General features: G+C 58.0%; 1 protein-coding gene across 1 annotated transcript in view; it reads left to right on the top strand.

The window, feature by feature from the left end:
• Positions 1-4,362: 4,362 nt before the first annotated feature.
• Positions 4,363-19,048, top strand: part of SDC3 (syndecan 3) — a 38,082-nt gene continuing 23,396 nt past the window's right edge. Inside the window, exon 1 of the mRNA XM_079926545.1 lies at positions 4,363-4,650. Within this exon, the coding sequence (XP_079782671.1) occupies positions 4,513-4,650 (138 nt within the window). The 5' untranslated portion in view covers positions 4,363-4,512. The remainder of the gene's footprint in view (positions 4,651-19,048) is intronic.

The following is a 19,048-nucleotide window of genomic DNA, read 5'->3' as shown; positions in this document are numbered from 1 at the left end:
ATCCTGCTTTGGTTCCTGATTTCGGGGTCAATAACGTCAGGACTGATTTCATTCAGACTTTTCTCAGAAGCAAACCCGGGTTCTGGCCTCCATCTTGAGTCCTGGGCAAGGCTGGAAGTTACGATAGGAGAAGGAGGGTGCAGAGGGGGCAGGGGGGAGGTAGGGGCAGCCCAGGAGAGGCAAAGACTGGTTTTTCCAGGCTTGTGACTGTCTTGAGCTGGAGGGTCAGTTAGGATCGCCAAGTCCCCTGTGGTCACAGGGGAGGGCACAGCAGTGGTCTGTCAGCACTCTCACTTCCTGGCTGTGTAACCCGGGGCCAGTCACCCAGCCCCTCAGGGCCCCAGTTTCCCCAACTGTAAAATGGGGAACCAGTAAGGAGCGAACGAATGCATCGTGCTCCCTGTGTGCCAGGCTCCGCTGGAAGGGTTCCTCTCGGCCACAAAGCTGGGAGGCAAGTGTGTTTGTTGTACACAGATCACACGGCTGTGGGGAGGAGTGAGGGACAGCGCTCCTGGCTGGTGCCCTGAACAGTGCCTGGCGAAGCGCAAGCCCTCAGGAGGTCCTGGCTCTCATTATTCCATGGCAGTGTGAGTTCCAAAGAGCCAGTCTGTTTAGCCAAACCTCCGGGGGCAGGTGGCGTCAGGCAACCACTACTGAGCACCTACTGTGTGCCAGGCCCAGAAATGCAACTCCAAATAAGGCAGCTCGGGCCTGGAGCTCAGAGATGCCGGCTGAGGCCTCCACTTCCCTTTTGCTGCCTTGTTGGAGCCAGGAGCCCTGGCCAAGGGCAGAGAAAGGTCTCATTGGGAAGGGTGGTGAGGCCTGGCTGTCAGGCATGCCTGTGGGGGGTTATCTGGTTTCCAGGCTCATCTGAGTGCGTCCACCAATTGGTTGTGTCCATGTGACAGTGTGAATCCCCTCACTGACTCTTTAACTCACTCATCAAATACTCCCCAACAGACCTCTGCCCCTGGCATTACAGTGTGACCATTAAGACCCTGGGTCAAGAGCTTAGCTCTCACTCGCCAGCTGTGTGACCTTGGACACATCTCCTAACTTCTCTGTGTCTCGACTCATCATCTAAAGTGGGGATAATGTCAGTGTGCACTTTGTAAAGCCATGCCTGGCATATAGTCAGCTCTGTTTGGGTTCCGTGATTATTGTCTGTTGGGGATACTGAGGTGCTCCCACTTCAGTGGGGGGTGGTGACAGACAGTAGAGACTGAAAGGGGGGGAGGGCAAGGATGGGCACTGGCCAGGGCAGGACCAGCCCTGCCCAAGGAAGTCAGGCAGGCTCTCCCGAGGGGCCAAGTGGGCCGTGGGAGTTGAGCTGGGAGGGGGGCAGCAGCAGGTGCCTGTGTGGATGGGGAGGGCAGGTGAGGGAGACCTTGAGATGCGGGGACTTGGCTCCAATGCACAGGTAGGCGTGGGGGAGGGGAACTACACGGAGCATCGGGTGCTGGAATGCGGTGAATGTGGGCAGCTGTGAACCCCAGAGGAACAGAGCGGGGGATGGGGGGGATGGAGGGGTGGGGGGTGGGGTTGGTGAGGAGTGGCATGAGAGCGGCGGGGCCCAGACCTGGCTCAGTTCGGGCTGTGACCGGTATCTCTGAGGAGCAGCAGATGGCGTTCCTGGCCTGCCCAGCCCAAAGATCTTCCCCCTCCCCCTCCTCAGGACGTCAGGGAAGAGGGCTGCTGCTGCCAGAAGTCTTTTTTTTAAAAAATAAATTTATTTTATTTATTTATTTTTGGCTGCATCGGGTCATCGTTGCTGCACGTGGGCTTTCTCCAGTTGCGGTGAACGGGGACTACTCTTCGTTGTGGTGCGTGGGCTTCTCATTGCGGTGGCTTTTCTTGTTGCAGAGCACGGTGTCTAGGCGCACAGGCTTCAGTAGTTGTGGCTCGTGGGATCAGCAGTTGTGGCACGCGGTCTCTAGAGCGCAGGCTCAGTAATTGTGGCGCTCGGGCTTAATTGCTCCGCAGCATATGGGACCCTCCTGGACTAGGGCTCAAACCCGTGTCCCCTGCATTGGCAGGCAGATTCTTAACCACTGTGCCACCGGGAATGTGCCCAGAAGTCTTAGAACCGGCAGGAACTTCTGAAGGTGGGCCATGCTCACGGCCCATCCTGTGCATGGAGACTGTTCTAATGGCCTTCCTGATCGCTAGTTTTTGGAGCCTTGTATACCTGCCAAGACAGAGTACTCACTACCTCTCAGAGTAGCCACTGCCATCTGCGGCCAGTTCCAACTGTTCCAAAGTCCTTCCTTGCACAGAGCTGACAACTGGCGTCTCATACCCCCTACCCTCACCCTGTTGGCCCCAACTCTGCCCTTTGGGGGCTCCTCAGAACCAGCCTGTTCCCTGGGCCTGTAGCAGCCCCTCTGGGAGGTGACTGTCCCTACATCTGGTCCCTTACTTTATAAACATCATCCCAGCCACCTTTATTGAACCCCCAGTACCAAGTCAGGAAGAGCTCCTTTAATCTTCACAACCTGGCACCTGGCCCTGGGCCGGTGTTGTGTGTGGCACACACAGGCACTCACTTTACCTTTGGATGATAAACGAATGAACGAATAAATGAACCCCATGTGGTCACTATTCCCATATTACAGTTGGGAAACTGAGGCTCAGAGAGGTAAACTCACTCATCTAGAGTCACCCAGCTCACAACTGGCAGAATTGAGATCTGAACCCAGGCTCTGCCCAACCCAGAGCCAGAACTCTTCAACTCCAAGCTGTGCTGCCCCAACTGGAACCAGCTCCCCACCTACTGGGTCCCATCAGCCCCTCTCCATCCATCTTCCCAAGGTGCCCAAGGGTCAGAATTCCTCAAGGTTTGGCACTGGGATTCCCAGAGGCTGGGACCTCAGAATTCCTAGGAATTTTTGAATCTCAGAGAGTTGGAAAGTTTCCCTCCCTCTCCAAATCTCTGCCAAAGGGCAGCTGGCCTGGCCTTACATACCCTTTAGGGATGGGGCTCTCACTCCCTTTCAGGGAACACCTAATGCAGCTCCGCCTAATGAGCTGAACTTTGACCTCTGGACCTCCTCTCAAGGCCCCTGAAGGACCAGTCCAGGTTCCTCTGACACCCCCAAATCATGGCTGGTGCCCGAGTCTGTTCCACCGGCCCACCCGGCACTCACCCTTACTGGCTCCGTGAGTCCTGGTTTCAGTTCCCTTTTCCTTGGGGGAATTGTTCCAGTTTCAGCTCAATGATTTCCCATCTCCTGAGGGCAGGCCCTGCACTGGGTGTGGGGACATGGGGGCTGAGGGCAAAGACTTTCCGCCTGCCAGTGCTAGCAAATAACCTCCCCTCTCTGGGCCTCGGTTTCCCATCTAGGAAGTGGAACTATTGACAGCACCTACTTCATGGGGTCACTGAGAGGGTGAGATGAGATAACCCCTGTAAAGCACTTGGCATGGGTAAGGGCTAAATAAATATTTACCCCCTTCTTCTCCCAAAACAGGTGGGTGGGGGTGACTGGGAGGTGAGTGGGAAACACATTCATTGATTCAACAAATTTGTATTGAGCCACTGCTACGCACCAGGCCCTGGGCTAGTGCTGGGGACACAGCAGTGAACAAGACGACACAAACCGTTGCCCTCCTGGGGCTCATGTACTAGTGGTGGGAGACCCCAGTGGGTAAGTGCAGTGCATCGTATGTCAGGTGGGGATAAAGGCACCAGAGAAACGCACAATGACCACGTTTGGGAAAAGGAATGTGGGGCAGGGGTAGGGGGGTCTGCATCCTACAGTGAGGAATCTGAGTCTCAGAGAGCTGGGGACACCTGCCTGAGGTCACACAGCTGGTGGGGAAGCAGCACTAGGCCAGGTCTGCCCACCCCAGTGACAGGGCCCAAAGGGGGCCACGCCTGATCTGAGTTCCCGTTGCCCACCCGTGGAGACATCAAAGCCCAATGGACTCGGATGACCTCTGTCCCCCTCTGTGGACCGGCTTGAGGGCGGGGGTGATGGGTCCTGGGAGAGCCAGTGAACCGAGTCGTTAGCGGGGAGGGTATTAATGGTCACGCAGATGCGACCCATCTACCCAGACCCTCCGACAAGCCGGGTCGTACCCCGCATCCCCACGCGGGGTCCTTCCCCTCCAAGCCCTGCGACGGCCCCGTCCCCAGAGCAAGCCTCCGCGAGGCCGGCCACCCGTCTCGGGTCGCACGTACCCCGCCCCCCCCCCCCCGCCTCATCCCGCGGCGGGCGGGCGGGCGCGTGTGGGGCGCGGGGGCACCCGGGCGGCCCGGGCTGCGGGGGGAGCTCAGCGTCCAGCCCCGCCCCTCCCCGCCCCGCCTCCCGCGCTGGGGGCGGCCTGGCGGCGGCGCACGCTTCCTGCAGGCGCGGCGGCCGTGGGCGCGGAGCTGCCGGGCGGAGCCGGGCCGCCGAGCCGGAGCGCCGACCGAGAGCGCGCCGGGCCAGCCGCCGGGCCGCGCCGCCGTTGCCGCCGCCTCGGGAACAAAGGCGCCCGCCCGCCGCCGCCGCCGCCGCCGCCGCCGCCATGAAGCCCGGTCCGCCGCACCGCGCCGGGGCCGCCCACGGGGCTGGCGCTGGGGCCGGGGCCGCGGCCGGGCCAGGGGCCCGCGGGCTGCTCCTGCCGCCACTGCTGCTGCTGCTGCTGGCGGGGCGCGCCGCGGGGGTGAGTGCTTCCCGCTCCCGCGCCCCGGCTTGCGCGCCGCGCCGGCCTGGGGGGGGGGCGGGGGTCCAGTGCCTGGCCGCCCGCGCCTCCCGGGGGCTCGTTTCCCCGGGGGCTCGTTTCCCCGGGGGCGGGACCCTTCCCCGTGGGCGGCCTGGGGTCCGGGCTGGGGTCCGGGCGCGGGGCCGCGCTGGGCGTGTCTCGGGTCTGAGCAGACGTGGCTTTGCTTCGTGGGTGTGCCCGGACCGCGGCCACTTTTAGGGAATCGGGTCGCCTCCCCCTGCTGGGGGAGGGTGTGCGTTAGGTTCCTCCCTCCGAGGGTCGCGGCGGGAGGGCAGGGGGGCCCGGGGAGGGGGAGGGGTGAAGGGGACCTGTGTGAAGGTGACCTGAGGGAGTGGGTGAGTGTGACCGCGTGTGTGGCCACCTCCGTGGAGGGTGCTGGGACCTGTGGGGTGTGCACGGGTGAAGGATGAGGCGTGAGGACCAGTCCCTCCCCATGGATGGGGGCCGTCGTGCCCTACCTGCGTGTGGTCGTGTCAGGGTGACCCATTGTGCACGGTGTGTGCCGGAGACGGGCTGGGGACTGTTGGCCATGCTGTGTGTGCCTACAAGAGGGGAGTGTGTTGAGGGGGAGATCTCTGTGGTGGGTGTGTGCTCCAGCCCATGGGAGTGTGTGTGCGTGTGTGTGCAGGCGTGTGTTGGCAGGTGCATGGGTTACCCCGTGCGTGGAGCATGCGCCCCTGAGTGGGGCCGAGTGTGCAGGTAGCGGTGAGTATGTATGAGGTGACCCCTGGGTGTTCCTTTGAGTGACCGCAGCAGCCGTGGGGTTGAGCTCAGTCCCAGCTCCATCAGGGGGAGCAGGAGGAAAGGCCACCTCCTCCCCTTTGAGGGACCCAGGTCCCAAGTGAGTTCCCTATGGGCACGTGTCTGGAGCCTGGCCTGGGCATGAACTGGGGGGTTTCTAGGCCTGATCCCCTTGGTTGGTTCTAGGAGCTATGCCTGTCCCCCGTTCCCCAGGCTGAGAGGGACCCAGGCCTCTCAGGCAAACCCCCCGCCCCGGGTGTCTACTCCTCCACTGCAAGTCTCTTTGGGCCTCAGTTGGCCAGTCTGTGAAATGGGAGGAGGTCAGGCAGGGACTCAGAGGTTGCATCTTGGACAGGCAGGCTACTCCTCAGCCTTTCCCATCTGGGGACTATGAGCTGGGGTGGGGGGGAGTGTTGAATGCCAGGCTGAGTAAGGGGCCCGGTGGGCTGGGTGCCTCATCCCCAGTTATTCCCCAGGTGGGGTGAGGAAAAGAGGTCCCTGGGAGGGACAGGGACCCAGCCCATCCTAGCAGCTGGGTTACTTTCTCAGCTACACTTCTGGAAGACCATCTTTGAAATCAAAGATGTGGAAATCACACAGCCTTGGGTTCAAATCCTGATCCCTCCCCTGATTCGTGGTGTGACCTTGGACAAGTTATCTCACCTCTCTGAGCCTCCATTTCCCCCTCTGTGGAACGGGGCTAATAACACCCTCCTGAGAGATTAAGTGAGAGGATGTGTGTGCTCACCCACAGGAAGAGCTCAGTCAGTGTTTGGTGTGTGATGAATGAAAGGGACACCGGACAGCATGCTTTAGACCTGGCCGCCCAGCAGGATCCCGAGCTGGGTGACCCCTGGGCAAGTCACGTCCCTCGCCGAACAACTTTTCCTCATCCATAGAACAAGGCTCGTAATCCGTGCCCCGTGAGGTGGTGGAAAGAATTAAATGAGCGTACGGAGGTGAAAGGCCCCGATGAGGCAGGGTGCCCCTGGGTCTGAGGCCGAGGTAGAGTGGGTGTGGCTCAGACCCAGTGCTGGGTGGCAGGTAAATCACACCGCCGGGGTCTGGGCCTGGAGGCTCAGATGGTGGGCTTGACTTGGAGGAGAGGAGGGGTGGGGCTCCGGATGAGGCAGGGGGGCATCCCTCTCCAGGCTTCACACCTTTCCAGGGGCCCGGCTGCCGAGCAGGGACGTCACCTCATCTGGCCTGGGAGGCAGAGGGTTAATGGGTGGTGACCAGTGGCCAGGGAGGCACACCATGATGCCTGCAGCAGGAGCGACTGAGATTAGACCAGAAGAGCCCCAACCAGGATGACTCCAGGAGTGGCCTCCGTGGCGGGGGCCTCCCAGGACATCACTGGGATGGGCAGTGGCTGGCTCAGGGTAGGGGAAGGGCAGGATGACACCTAGGTGCCCACCAGCTTGAAAAGGAGTGTATGTGTGTGTGGGGGGGAGCAGCTTCCAGGATGGCCTCAGTAGGAGTAGTGGGGCTCACTCGCGCTGCAGATGGTGAGTTGGGGTGTGTGCATGTGTGTTCTGGCATCTGCTCTGGGAGTCCTCTCCTGAGAGACCAGCTAATTATGACTCTGAGAGACATCTGCCTTCAGGGCCACTTCAGTTGCTGTACTTAAGTCACTGCCCAGAAAGACCCAGAGTTTGGGGATCCTGGAAATTTCAGCTTGAAAACTGTTCTTTAGATGCTCAGGGCTGAAAGGGATTTAGGTGTCACTTAGCCTTGTTTGAATTCCCAGTGTTGGGAGTTCACTGTTTTGTGGCTATGTGACCTTGAGAAAGTTACTTAACCTCTCTGTGCTTTCATTTCCACCTCTGTAAAATGGGGAGAAGAGGAGAATGAGCGGGGTTAACATATAAAGCTCTTAGCACAGTGCCTGGCGCATAGTAACAGTCAGCAAGTGTTCACTTGTTCTTTTACAAGGTTGCCATTCTGTGTTTGGGAATGTGGTAGGGATGGGGGGTGGTAGGGTGAGGGACCATGGGAAGGGGAAATCAATCAGGAATTCTTTTGAATCCCCAGCCCCATGCCTGGTGGTTCCTGCTCCCTCCCCACCCCCACAATTTCAGGTATCCAGGAGCTCCCTACTCCTCTTCCCTCCAGCTCCTCTGGTTGACTGTGAACATTGGGTTGCCAGGGCAAGATTGTTCTCACTTTAAAAATTAAACGTTGGGGACCCCTAGACTGTTCCAGGCCAGGCCCTGACACAGGGATACCATAGGGATCTGTTGCTGTTAGCACCCAAGGTGGCAGGGGCTCCAGGGACAGAAACTTTGGGTAAGGGATTTCTGTTTCAACGTCCTCATTGTAAAATGGGGACAATAACAGTGCCAGCCTCACAGGGGTGTTGTGATGAGAAAATAATCTCCTTGGGGAGACTGAGCACAGCTTGCCAGTGAGCTCTCAGGAGATGGGGCCTTTCCAGAAGGGAGCCCGGAGGGCAAGGGAGGGCTTCCTGGAGGAGGAGGTTTTAAGCTAAGCTATAAAAATGGTTGCCATGTGACACTGAGTAAGCTGTAGCCTGCCCTGACCCTCAGCTTTCTTACCTGTCAACTGGGGACAAATACTTGATGTATACAATTATTATTAGGGATGTTATTTGTCGGGGGGGGGGGGTCACACCATTCTCATGCCTGAGTTGGGATTGGAACCTGGTGCTTTCTGCTCCCTGGGGAGCAGCACAGTGCCCCCAGCTACAAATTCAGTGTGTTTCTCGTTCCCTCATATTGGGGATTGGTGTGGGGTTGACCTCTGCTGGAGAAAAAGCAGTGTGGCCTTTTGAAAGCAAATGGCTGCTCCTACCCCATGGATTGGGGCATGGGGCCCTGGGAGGCCCCAGGGCAGCGCTGGGGCAGGGACAGCTTTGGGCTTGACATCTGGAAAATGCTGGGGCAGAAGTGGGGTGGATGAGAGGGGCATCGTGGAGAGGAGAGAGTCAAGACAGAGCTTCCCCTAGAAGCCAGGTCTTGCTGCAGGCCTCCCTCCTGCCCCTCCCATTGGAGCTGGGACCATGCCCCAGAGCTGCTTGCGGGGAGAGGGATGGGTTGTTCTAGAAGGGGCTGTAATAGGATTCCTGAAGGCTGGAGCAAACTGAGACAGCTGGGGATGGGAGGTGGTGAGCCTGATTTGGGAGGCAGCTTCCACACCTCTGAGGGCTTAATAATACAAAGAGCAGCTAAAGCAGACTGAGAGCCCTGCCCACTGAGCACTTTATATGCATTGGCTCATTTAATCCTCATGATAATCTTTGGAGGTAGGAATTGTTAGAACTCCCATTTTACAGATGAAGAAAACTGAGGCACAGAGAGGTTAAGTGATTTGCTCAGCGTCACACAGTTGGCAAGTGGCAGAGCTGGATTGAGCCAGGGCCTGGCAGGCTAATAGAACTGGGCCGCAGGCCTAATTTTACCCTCTCTTGCTGTGTGATCTTGGGCAAGGTACTTACCTCTCTGGGCCCTCCTTACCCGCAAATTATGCCCACATTAGCTGTATCATGAATGCCTGCTCATTGCCAGGCTCTGGGCCGGGCGTGTCTCCTATCTTTTTTCATTTAATTCTCACTGTAGCCTTGGAGGCATGTTGCATGGGGCGGGGGACGGGTCTGGCCCTGGAGCCCTTGCTCCTCCACTGCCTCATAAGGCTCTGTGATCTGTAAACGAGCTATTCTGAAGGTCATGGGCGACGGGTCAAGGGAGAGCTTTATAAACTGTGCCGGGAGTCAACAAGATCGGGGGGTGCGGGGGCTTGTGTCTGGATCATGTGATCATGGCACAGGACAGGGGAAATGTTTAGAACCTCAGAATGAGAGGGGTCTAAAAAAGCCACCGTTCCCCCTGTACACACACTGGATGCCCCCAGTGTGTGGCTCACTCTCTGCATAGGCGACCAGGCCTGCCTTTAATCCCCTCTGGCCCTGAGAAAGTTGTGTGGAACCCAAATGTACATCCTTACCACCCCATCCCTGAGTCCTGGCCCCCTTGCACCTAAGGTTTTCTCTGGCCTGAGTGTCTGAGCCTCAGAGCGGGGGAGTGACTTGGAGGTCACACAGCAGTCAGGAGAAGTATCAGAATACTTTCTTGATAGACCATGAGCGCCTTAGGGAGGCTCTGTGTTTGCCTTGTTCTTTGCTGAACCCCCAAGTCCAACTCTTTGCCTGGCCCAGAATTGAATGGTTTGAATGAATGAATGAGTGAATGAATGAAGGAAGGAAGGAGGGAAGCCAGGACTGTGAACTTTGGAGCCCAGGCTGGGGCTTTGTGTTGTCTACTTTGGAGGTGAGTTGGGGTGACAGTGAGGCTGGCAGAGTCCTGCTGGGTCCAAGGTGTGTGCCCGTGGCTTCGGAGGCGCCAGGGGGCCGTATGGGGTGGGCCTGCGGTCTGAGCGCCAAGGTGCGGTCATCGCTTCTGTGTGGGACGCAGGCCCTGTGGCTCTGGGCTCCAGCCCAGCTGCTGGAGCCCTGTGATTTTGTGTCCACGGTGGGGGGCAGGGTGACTGGAGCCCGAGGCTGCCCCAGGGTCCAGCCCCTTGCTCACCCCCCAACTGCCCCCTGAAGCAGCGAGCAGGGTCTGTGCTGGTCCCAGACCACCTGGCTTGTCTTGCTGTCCCCCCTAATGTTCCACCACATCCTGGGAACATCAGGCCGACGCCTGGTAAATATTTGTTGGCTGACACCCACTCCCCTTGCCTTGGCTCCCAGCCTCCCAAGATTCCAGGAGGCCGGGTAGGCCTCACTTCCGGCCCCCCTCCCTCCAGAGCAGGCCCTGGCCAGAGGGGTGTCTGCTCCCCTCCCCCACTGACCAGGCCCAGTCTCAGCGCCAAACAGGAAGCCGTGATTACAGGGGGAGTCTGAGCGGCAATGGCTGAGGGCCCAGCGGGGGGATGGGGTGAGGGTGGCCCCTGACAAGTGATCTGGCCCCTTCCCTACCTGGCTGCTGAGGGTGGAGGGCAGGGAATGCCTGTGTTGGCCTTTCATACCAGGTGGAGAGGGTTCTGCGTGCCCCAGCTGGCTGAGGTCTGCCTTCTTCCCACCCCTGGGTCCCCACCTGGGCCTTGGTGCTATGTCTGTTTTGGGGTCGCCAAACCTGAGGGTGCAGCTTGAGGGGCCCCAGAGCCAACTGGACCAGGGTTGAAGTCCTGGTTCTGCCAATTTCTGGCTATGTGATCTTGGCAAGTTCACTTAACCTCTCTGAGCCTCAGTTGCCTCTTTAAAATGAGCTAAGAATACCTCTGCCTCCGAGTTCCTTGAGAATGAACAACACAAAATAATAAAGTGCCTGGTGAGAAGTGGGCTCTGCTCCTGCAAATAGCCATCTCTTCCGTATACCTGCTTTGGTTTTGCTCTTTTCCTGTCCCTTTCTTGATCTCACCGAGGAATTGCTTTTTGGGGGTGGAGAATTTGGGAACCAAGTTTGAACGATCGTGGATGACCCAAAGCAGAATCGCCGCCGGGCTACCCTAAGAGGGAGAACGTGGGCCTGGACTCCCAGTTGCAGCAGGCAGGATTTGGGCCAGATGAGAGGAAGCACTTTCCAGTGCCTCGTGGTACTGAGTTCATGAGGAATTCGGTTCTTTGGAGCTGTTGGCAGCCTGTGGGTAAGTCTGGAGGCAGAAGATTGGACTTGATGACTCTTCAGGCCCGCCCTTCCAGTCCTGGAACCCCAGAGAGACCTTGCTGTTTGAGATATAGCCATGGACATGGTGACACTGGGCTCTCCCCATTTTCCTCCCAGCTGGGGAGTACCTCGGCTGTGTTCCGTTCATCACACAGGTCCTGGCCCAGAGTAGGTGACTGTTGTTGTTTGCATAGGACCTCAGGGGTGAGAGAGCCCTAAAGAGACCATCGGCCCCGCAGCCCTGCAGCCTGTAGCCTGCTGTCTCACAGATGGGAGTCCCGAAGCCCAGAGATGGCCTGGGGCCTTGGCCAAGGACCGGGGAGGTGGTCTCATTGAGCCTTCTGACGCTGGTGAGGCTTGGCGATGTCAGGCCACCTGTCAGAGCTCACGCGGCTGGGCACGGGTGGAGCTGGGTGTTCAGTTGCTTTTCAACTACTCTGGGTTCTGGCTGCGCTGTTGCTGACCGTGTTATCGCACCCCTTCAGGACTGGGGTCTTCTGAGATGAGCGATGAGTGGTGGGGGCTTGGGGGGCTGGGGGGGAATCTGAGGCGTGGGTGTGGGGTGGGGGATGATGCTAGTTAGGGCCTAGACCCCGCTTCTGGGCCATGGGCTTGCTTTACCCTGGGATCAGCCTTAGCCCAAGCCCTCCTAGAACTCTGCACGTCCTGAGCTGCCAGCCAGGCCCCACCTGTCCTGCCCCCACCCCCGAAGCCCTGCTCACCGGCCCAGACTTTAATAAGGGTAATTTAGAATCAATCGCGAGCAGGATCTGGGGAATCTAATTGCAGCAAACTGATTGCCAATTCGATTGCGGGCACCAGGGCACTGTGGGCGGCTCATTAGGCCTGTCTTCCCTTCCTGGGGTGGGATTTGGGGGGCTGTGTGGGGACTGAGCAGGCAGAGCTCCTGGAGAGGCGGGGGGGCTGTTACAGTGGGAGCAGGGGAAGGATATTCTTGCTTCTCGGGGTGCCTGGCAGCACCCATGTACTGACACCCTCTCCAGGGCCCACAGCCGGGGTGGGTGCCCATGTCTGTCTCAGCCCTTCGCTCACCTACCACATGTTTCCTGCCGCCTCCTCACGGCTAGGCTGCCATTGAGGGTGGGGTGAGGGTGTCTGCAGCTGAATTCTACCTGGCTCCTGCCCTGAAGTTGCTCCCTTGTCAGGGAGCCAGGCACGATGGTGATGGTGACAGTGATAGTGGCCGGTACTTAGTGCGTGCTGCGTACCAGGCACAGTTCCAAGTGCTTAACATGCTTTATCTCAGTTCTTACCACAACCCTATGAGGTAGGTATTGTTACCCCACTTTACAGATGGCGACACAGAGGCCCAAGAGGTTAAGCAGTGTGCCCCAGGTGAGGCAGTTAGCAAGCAGCTGGAGTCCGCTTCCTGAGATGCCATGTTGTTTGGGGACATCGGGCAGGCCAAGGAGGCTCAGGGCTGCGTGGGCTTGGGCACCGGGCCTGTCTTTTGATGGACTAGTTTGTTCATTCTGCAGACATTGATCAAGCACCTGCTCTCTACCTGGCCCTGTGCTGGGGGCTGTGGGTGTGCAGGTGTATCTTGCGTGTGTCCTGCCTCTTGTCGGTGAGCCTTGCTTGGTGGGTTTGCGGCAGGCGTGTTGTGCTGTGAGGGCAGGCATTGAAGAGAAGCAGGGAGGAGGCCCTGCCTCCCTCCCCCAGACAGGTTCGAATCCCAGCTCTGCCACAGAAGCATCGTGAACCTGGGCAAGCGACTCCTTGACTCAGCCTTACTCTCCTCCTCTGTCAAATGGGCCAATAATGCCTCATTCACTAGGCTGGGGTTAGGAGCAGTGCTGGGGGGAGGTGCAGCTAGTTAACGAGCTGGCAGCTAGTTAAAAGGAAGCTGCTCCTGAATAGTTACTTTTTATTTATTTATTTATTTTTTTTTGCGGTACGCGGGCCTCTCACTGTTGTGGCCTCTCCCATTGCGGAGCACAGGCTCCGGACGCGCAGGCTCAGCGGCCATGGCTCACGGGCCCAGCCGCTCCGCGGCATGTGGGATCTTCCCAGACCGGGGCACGAACCTGCGTCCCCTGCATCAGCAGGCGGACTCTCAACCACTGCACCACCAGGGAAGCCCTGAATAGTTACTTTTATTTTACTTATTTTAATGATTATGTTTTCCCTAAGATTGTTAGGTCTCAGGTGAATCTGAGAGGTGGCTGGTCATGTGACCATGGGCAGCTACCCCCCCCTGCCCCCCGGTCTCTACTTCCACATCTGCAAAGTGGGGAAATTGGATTGGGTGACCCAGGGGCCTTTCCAGTCTTCACATTTGAGGAACTAACAGGAAGACCAGAGGCCAGAGAGGGCAGGGCCTGACCTGGGGTAGCCCAGTTGGGAAGGGAGGGCAGACCTGCTCGGTTGTGGGGAGGATAGGAGGCCTGCTTCCTTCAAGTGGCCTGTCTATGGTTCCTCCTGGGCCAGGGTAGGAGGGGCCCTTTCCTTGCCCATCGCGCTGAGCACCACGTTCCTTCCCAGCCTCTGGGACATGATCCAGGCCAATTGGAGGCTGGGCTGTGAGTCTGGTTTCCTGGGCAGAGAGGAGCAACTGGGCAGGGAGTCCAGTGCCTCGGTTCTTGTCCCAGTTCTGCTGCTGACCTGCCAGTCACTGTAGGCACTGTTTACTGCTGTCCGCTCTGTGTCTGGCCTGTGCTGAGCTCTAGGAACACTGAGGGGGCTCAACCTGCTCCCTGACCTCAGGAAGCTCCCAGTTAGATAAGGGGCTGAGGAAGTGAGTCAGGGGAAAGAGAAGTTGGTTTTGGCTCTGGTGAATCAGGGAGGGCTCCATGGAGGAGGTGTCCTTTGTTCCAGGCCTTGAAGGATGGCAGCACATTGATAGGCAGAGGGATCAAGGTGGACAAAGGCTCAGAGGTGGGAAAAGTCATGGTATATTAGGGAACCGAAGTGTGGTTAAAGGTAGTAAGTCCCAGCTCGGGGAGAGACATGTGTGGAGATGGGAACATACCTCCCTTTGGGGTGGAAGAGCCATTGCTGTAGGCGGTGCTGTTTCTAATGAGAGTGTATTGCTTCTTACACTTAACAGACATTCACTGGTCACCTCCTGGGTGCCTGGCCCTGTGCCACGGGGTGTTTTGGGGCTGAACAATTGAACGCCAGAGGGCCTTAGCATGGGAGAATTCTCCGGTGGCTCACAAGGTGGGCTTTGAGTCCAAACCAAGGCATTGGGTTCCATCTTCAAGGTAGAGGATGTTGGTCTGTAAAATGGGTGCAGCCCCGCGCTGAGGGGCTGGCATGGGATGACAGCAAGAACATGGATGTGGTGATGTTAATATTGAATTATGCCTGTGGAGTGCCTGCCATGTGCAAGTTACTCTGCCAAATGTCTTATGTAGAAAAGCTCACTTAAGGGCTTCCCTGGTGGCGCAGTGGTTGAGAGTCCGCCTGCCGATGCAGGGGACACGGGTTTGTGCCCCGGTCTGGGAAGATCCCACATGCCACGGAGCGGCTGGGCCCGTGAGCCGTGGCCGCTGAGCCTGCGCATCTGGAGCCTGTGCTCCGCAACGGGAGAGGCCACAACAGTGAGAGGCCCGCGTACCACAAAAAAAAAAAAAAAGTTAAAGCTCACTTAATCTTTACAACCTTATGAAGGAGCTACCATTATTATCTTGGTTTTACAGAAAAGGGAATTGAGGCACAGAGAGGTTAAGAAACATGTCCAAGGTCACAGAGCTAATAAGTGGCACATTTACTAGGATTTCAACCCAAACGGTCTAGCCTCAGAGTACTATCTGATGCACAAGCGCTGCTCCATGCTACCTCGTGTGCTGCAAACTGTAAAGTGTGGTGCCCCGAGACGATGAATTTAAGGCCAGTCAGGTCTTGCTGGGTGAGCCTGTGTGGCCGCTCTGGGGGAGCCCCGAGCTGGGACTGGGACTCTTGGCTTCCACACGGGGCTTCTTTGCTGCATGTTTCCTGTTCAGGTTGGGCCATGGGCTGAGGCCAGCCCAGGCTGGGGAAAGATCAGAGGACTGAAGATGATTTCAGCTGGAAGGCCTTTGGAAACACTGTTGTCCAACTTGTCATTGTCCTGAAGGGGAAACCGAGGCCGAAGGAATGCTCTCGAGTCATAGTGAGGTCTTCTGAGAGCTGTTAGTTCAGCCTTTTTGTTTTGCCCATGGGGAAATCGAGGCTCAGCGAGGTACAATGGCTTCCCCAAAGTAACACAGCAAGTTGGTGGCTGAGCTGGGACTAAGAACTATGTCTCCTGACTCCTAGGCAGGGCACCATCCCCTGTACCACGTTTCTTCTCTTTACTTGTCTCTTTCTGCCTAGACTGCAGGCCCAGCTCCCACTGACCTCTCCCAGGAAGCCTTTCCTGACCCAACCGGCTGCCCTCATGCCCAAGACTCTATACCGAATTGATTCCCCTCAGTGCACTCAGTGTGCTTCTCCAGCCTCATCCCTTTGACCCCCTTCTACCACCCAAGACTCCTGGCTATTTGCTGGGTATAGAGCACAACATTGTTTCTCTTGCTTTCATGTCTGCCACATGGTGTTCACTCTCTGTGGACTGTTCTTCTCCAGCAAACTCCTGCTCATCCTCCAAAACCCAGCACACATGTCCCCTCCTCTGGGAATCATTTACCAGCCTCTTCTCCCAGCTCCCAGGTACAGTGAGCCCTTTTTCAGACCCTTCTCTCCTGTCTCCCTGTTGTAGATTCCCAGGCACTGCTCTTCTACAAGCTGTAGGATTCTTTGCTAAGCCCCAATTCTGTTACTTCCTTCATAGTGTGTGGCTCCCCACAGGGTTACATCCTTACCTCCTTGGAGCCCTCACCTGGATACATTGTTGCAGCAGCTACTCCCCCCATTATATCATCTCCCTGGTCAGCTTCACACATATTACTTTGTTTCATTTCCCCAATTCAGACATTGCTACATTGTTCCTTCTTCATGTTTTCGAACCTCTTCAGTCTATTTCACTTCTGGTTCTCCCCTGTTGTCCCATCTCCTTTCTCCCCAGCCCCCTCCTCCTGTGATCCCCGAGCTTGGAGAAGAGGAGAGTGGAGGCTGGCAGCGGGGAGCACTGTGGCAAGAGGGTACTTCCTGCCTCCTTACGGGAGGTTCAGGCTTGGTTATGAGAAATCGTCCCCCTCTGCCCTCCATCTCCCTCCACCGGCCATCCTCCTGCACACCTCCTCCTCTGCGGCCCGCTGTTCTTCCCCTTCCCTCCCATCCTTTTCACTCTCCCTCTCCTTCTCTGGTTCCCCCGAGGCCTCTGCCGTACTCACTCCTCAGGGCTGATGGGAACCTCTCGGGTCCCGGCTGTGACTCAGGGGCCCGGAACCGAAGAGTCCCCTGGGGGACAGGGGTCTTGAGGGCTGAGGGGGTGTTTATGGTCAGGGCTAGAGGGACGACTCTACTCCTTGCCCTCTGGGCCTGGAACCCCCATTCCCTTCATCCGCCCCTCCAGAAGTGTAGTTTCAAGGGCAAAGGGCCACAGGAAGTCAGCCCCTCACCTTGCTGTTCAGATGAGGATGCCAAGCCCAAAGACGGAGCTTGGATGTTCAGGGTCCCCAGCACTGAGAGGCAGAACAGCTCCCCCAGGGCAGGTCCCTGGGTGGCCCCTGGGAGCTGAGCCCTGGATGGGTGAATCCTGTTCTCCCGTGAGGCGGGGGAGCCAGGAGGCTGGTTTGGGACAATCTCAGCTCCAGAAGAGGCGGTTCCGGCTCTTGAGTTCCGGGGACCGTCTGCAAGTCTGTGGTGGCACCCAGGGTGATCCTTTATCCGTGCGGAGCTAAGGCCATGTTTCTGTTTAGGTTCGGGCGAGGGGCTGGGTTTATGGGTGCCTGCGTGTGTTGTGGTGTGTTACTGTGTGTCTGTGCTGATGCGTGGGGGCCCTGGGGTCTGCGAAGGGAGGGGCATTTGTGGCCTGTTCCTTTGCCACCAGCTATTTTAGTGACCCAGGTGTGAGGCCAGGGGAGTCAGGAGCCCCCAAGTTGCTGTCTCTCCACTTTCTCAGCTCTAGGGGGCTTGCTGCCAACAACCTGGGGTGGCCGCAGTACTAACAGCTCCTGGGAGAACAGTGCATGAAGCTGGGAGACGCTCTCCTACCTCGGGGTGGGGGGGTTGGTGCACAGATAGAAGTACGTGCACGTGCAGACCCATCTGTGTACGTGAAAGAACAGGTAGACCTGAGCCCACACCCTGTCCTGTGCACACGCGTGGCGACACAGACCCACAAACATACCTGAACACACACAGGCACCCAGAGACAGGGACACACACTCTGCCAGGTGCACACGGACCACTCGCAGAGATGCAGCCCTTGTACTCACACCAACACACCCAGGCCTGCACAGGCATCTGAGCCCACCTAAGACAACCTGAAGGTATACACACACGCGTGTACCTGTACACATGCCCAGAAATGCCCCTCAGTGTGCTCACGTGTGTGCACCTGCATGTACACACACATGCACACATGCACACATGCATGTTGCGGGAGCTCTAAGCGACCAGGAGTGTGTCCGTCCTTAATCCCAGCGCTTAATCCCAGAGTCCAGGGAGCGCAGGTCAAAGGGGCAGCTGCTCATCTGGCCTCCTTAGAGGTGATTAAGGTGGGGCTCGGGGGTGGGGTGCAGAGGGCCTCAGAGCTTGTCTTCTGCATGACCTCCAGTGATGCTGCAAGCTCAGAACTTGGGTTCTTTTGGAGATTTATGTGTGATTTACCAAACCCTGGTACAGACAAGCTGGAGAGGAGGGAGAGGGGTGTGGCTGTGTGTCCCCAAGGAAAGTGACAGCTGGGTCAGAGAGGCCAGGGGAGGCAGTCCCTTCGTTTAACTACCTGCCTGCTGTGGGCCCTGAGTCAGAATCCGCAGTATGAGGCGGTCCAGGGATTCTGGTCTCTGGGAACACTGTTAATGGTCAGAGGGTTGCTGGACTAAGTGGGAAAATGAGGCCCAACCAGGAGATGCTGAATCTGGGGTCCTGAGCAGGGAGGGGGGTGGGGAAGCTTCCGGGAGGAAGTGGGGCCTGAGCTGGGCATTGAAGGTATCAGCGCCGGGGGCGTTTGGAAATGCACGGGATACTTTTTGTTGTCATCGTAATGGGGGCGCTGCTGGCATTTCCCGGGGTGGAGGTCACGGCTGCTAAATGCTGCAGGGCCTGGAGAACTGTCCCGCCTAGGGGTCTGCAGTGCTTCTGTTGAGAAAAGCTGTCAGGCCCTGCGGCGTGGCGGGTCAGCGTGGGCCTCGGCTCAGAGGTGAGACTGTCCCCAGCACGCTGTGGGAGGCAAGGCCACGCCCGCTACCCAGGATGCCATAGAGGTGCGCCGAGGTTGCGCGGGCTGAGTCCTCCCAACCCGGCCTCCCCTCCCTGGATGCATGTGTGTGAGTCTCTAAGGGGTGGCTGGGATAATGGTGTTTGGACAGCAGCCCCGCTGGGGTCTGTCTTTGACCTCTGCTCGTCAGTTGGGTGACCTTGGGCAGCTCGCCCGTGTCCTCTGTAAGCCGGATGGTAACCACTGCACCGCGGGGTAGCTTCAAGAATTCGGGTTTACCTGGCTCAGAGTCCAGCATGTTGCCCAGGGCTGGTGACCAGTAGTGTTTGTAGTGGGGGCAGTGGTCATGAGAGGCCTCTATCCCTGCAAAGGTGGCAACCACCACACTGTCCTTGTCCTGGGGTTTGGGGAGCAAGCTGGGTCCCAGGAATAGCCCTTTGCCACATGTCCATCTTCGAGCCCGGCTTTTCCAGGCCAGGCCCTTTTCCCACAAACACTGTCTGCGCTCTAGTTCTGGGGCTGGACCACTTGGGCTCATTCATCTGGATGTCCCTGGCATCCTGCTCTGGTATGGGGCTGGCTGTGGTGCAGTCCCCCTGTGGGGAGGGAGGCCAAGCTGGTGTGATTGGGGCTCTGGTGGCAGGATCCCAGGACCAGGGCCTCTGACCCTGCCTGCAGAGGGTCAGGTGATGGGTCAGTTGAG

This window comes from Stenella coeruleoalba (assembly GCF_951394435.1).
Source record: "Stenella coeruleoalba genome assembly, chromosome: 1".
In the NCBI taxonomy this organism is placed as follows: Eukaryota; Metazoa; Chordata; class Mammalia; order Artiodactyla; family Delphinidae; genus Stenella; species Stenella coeruleoalba.
This window is presented reverse-complemented; position numbering and strand designations above follow the sequence as displayed.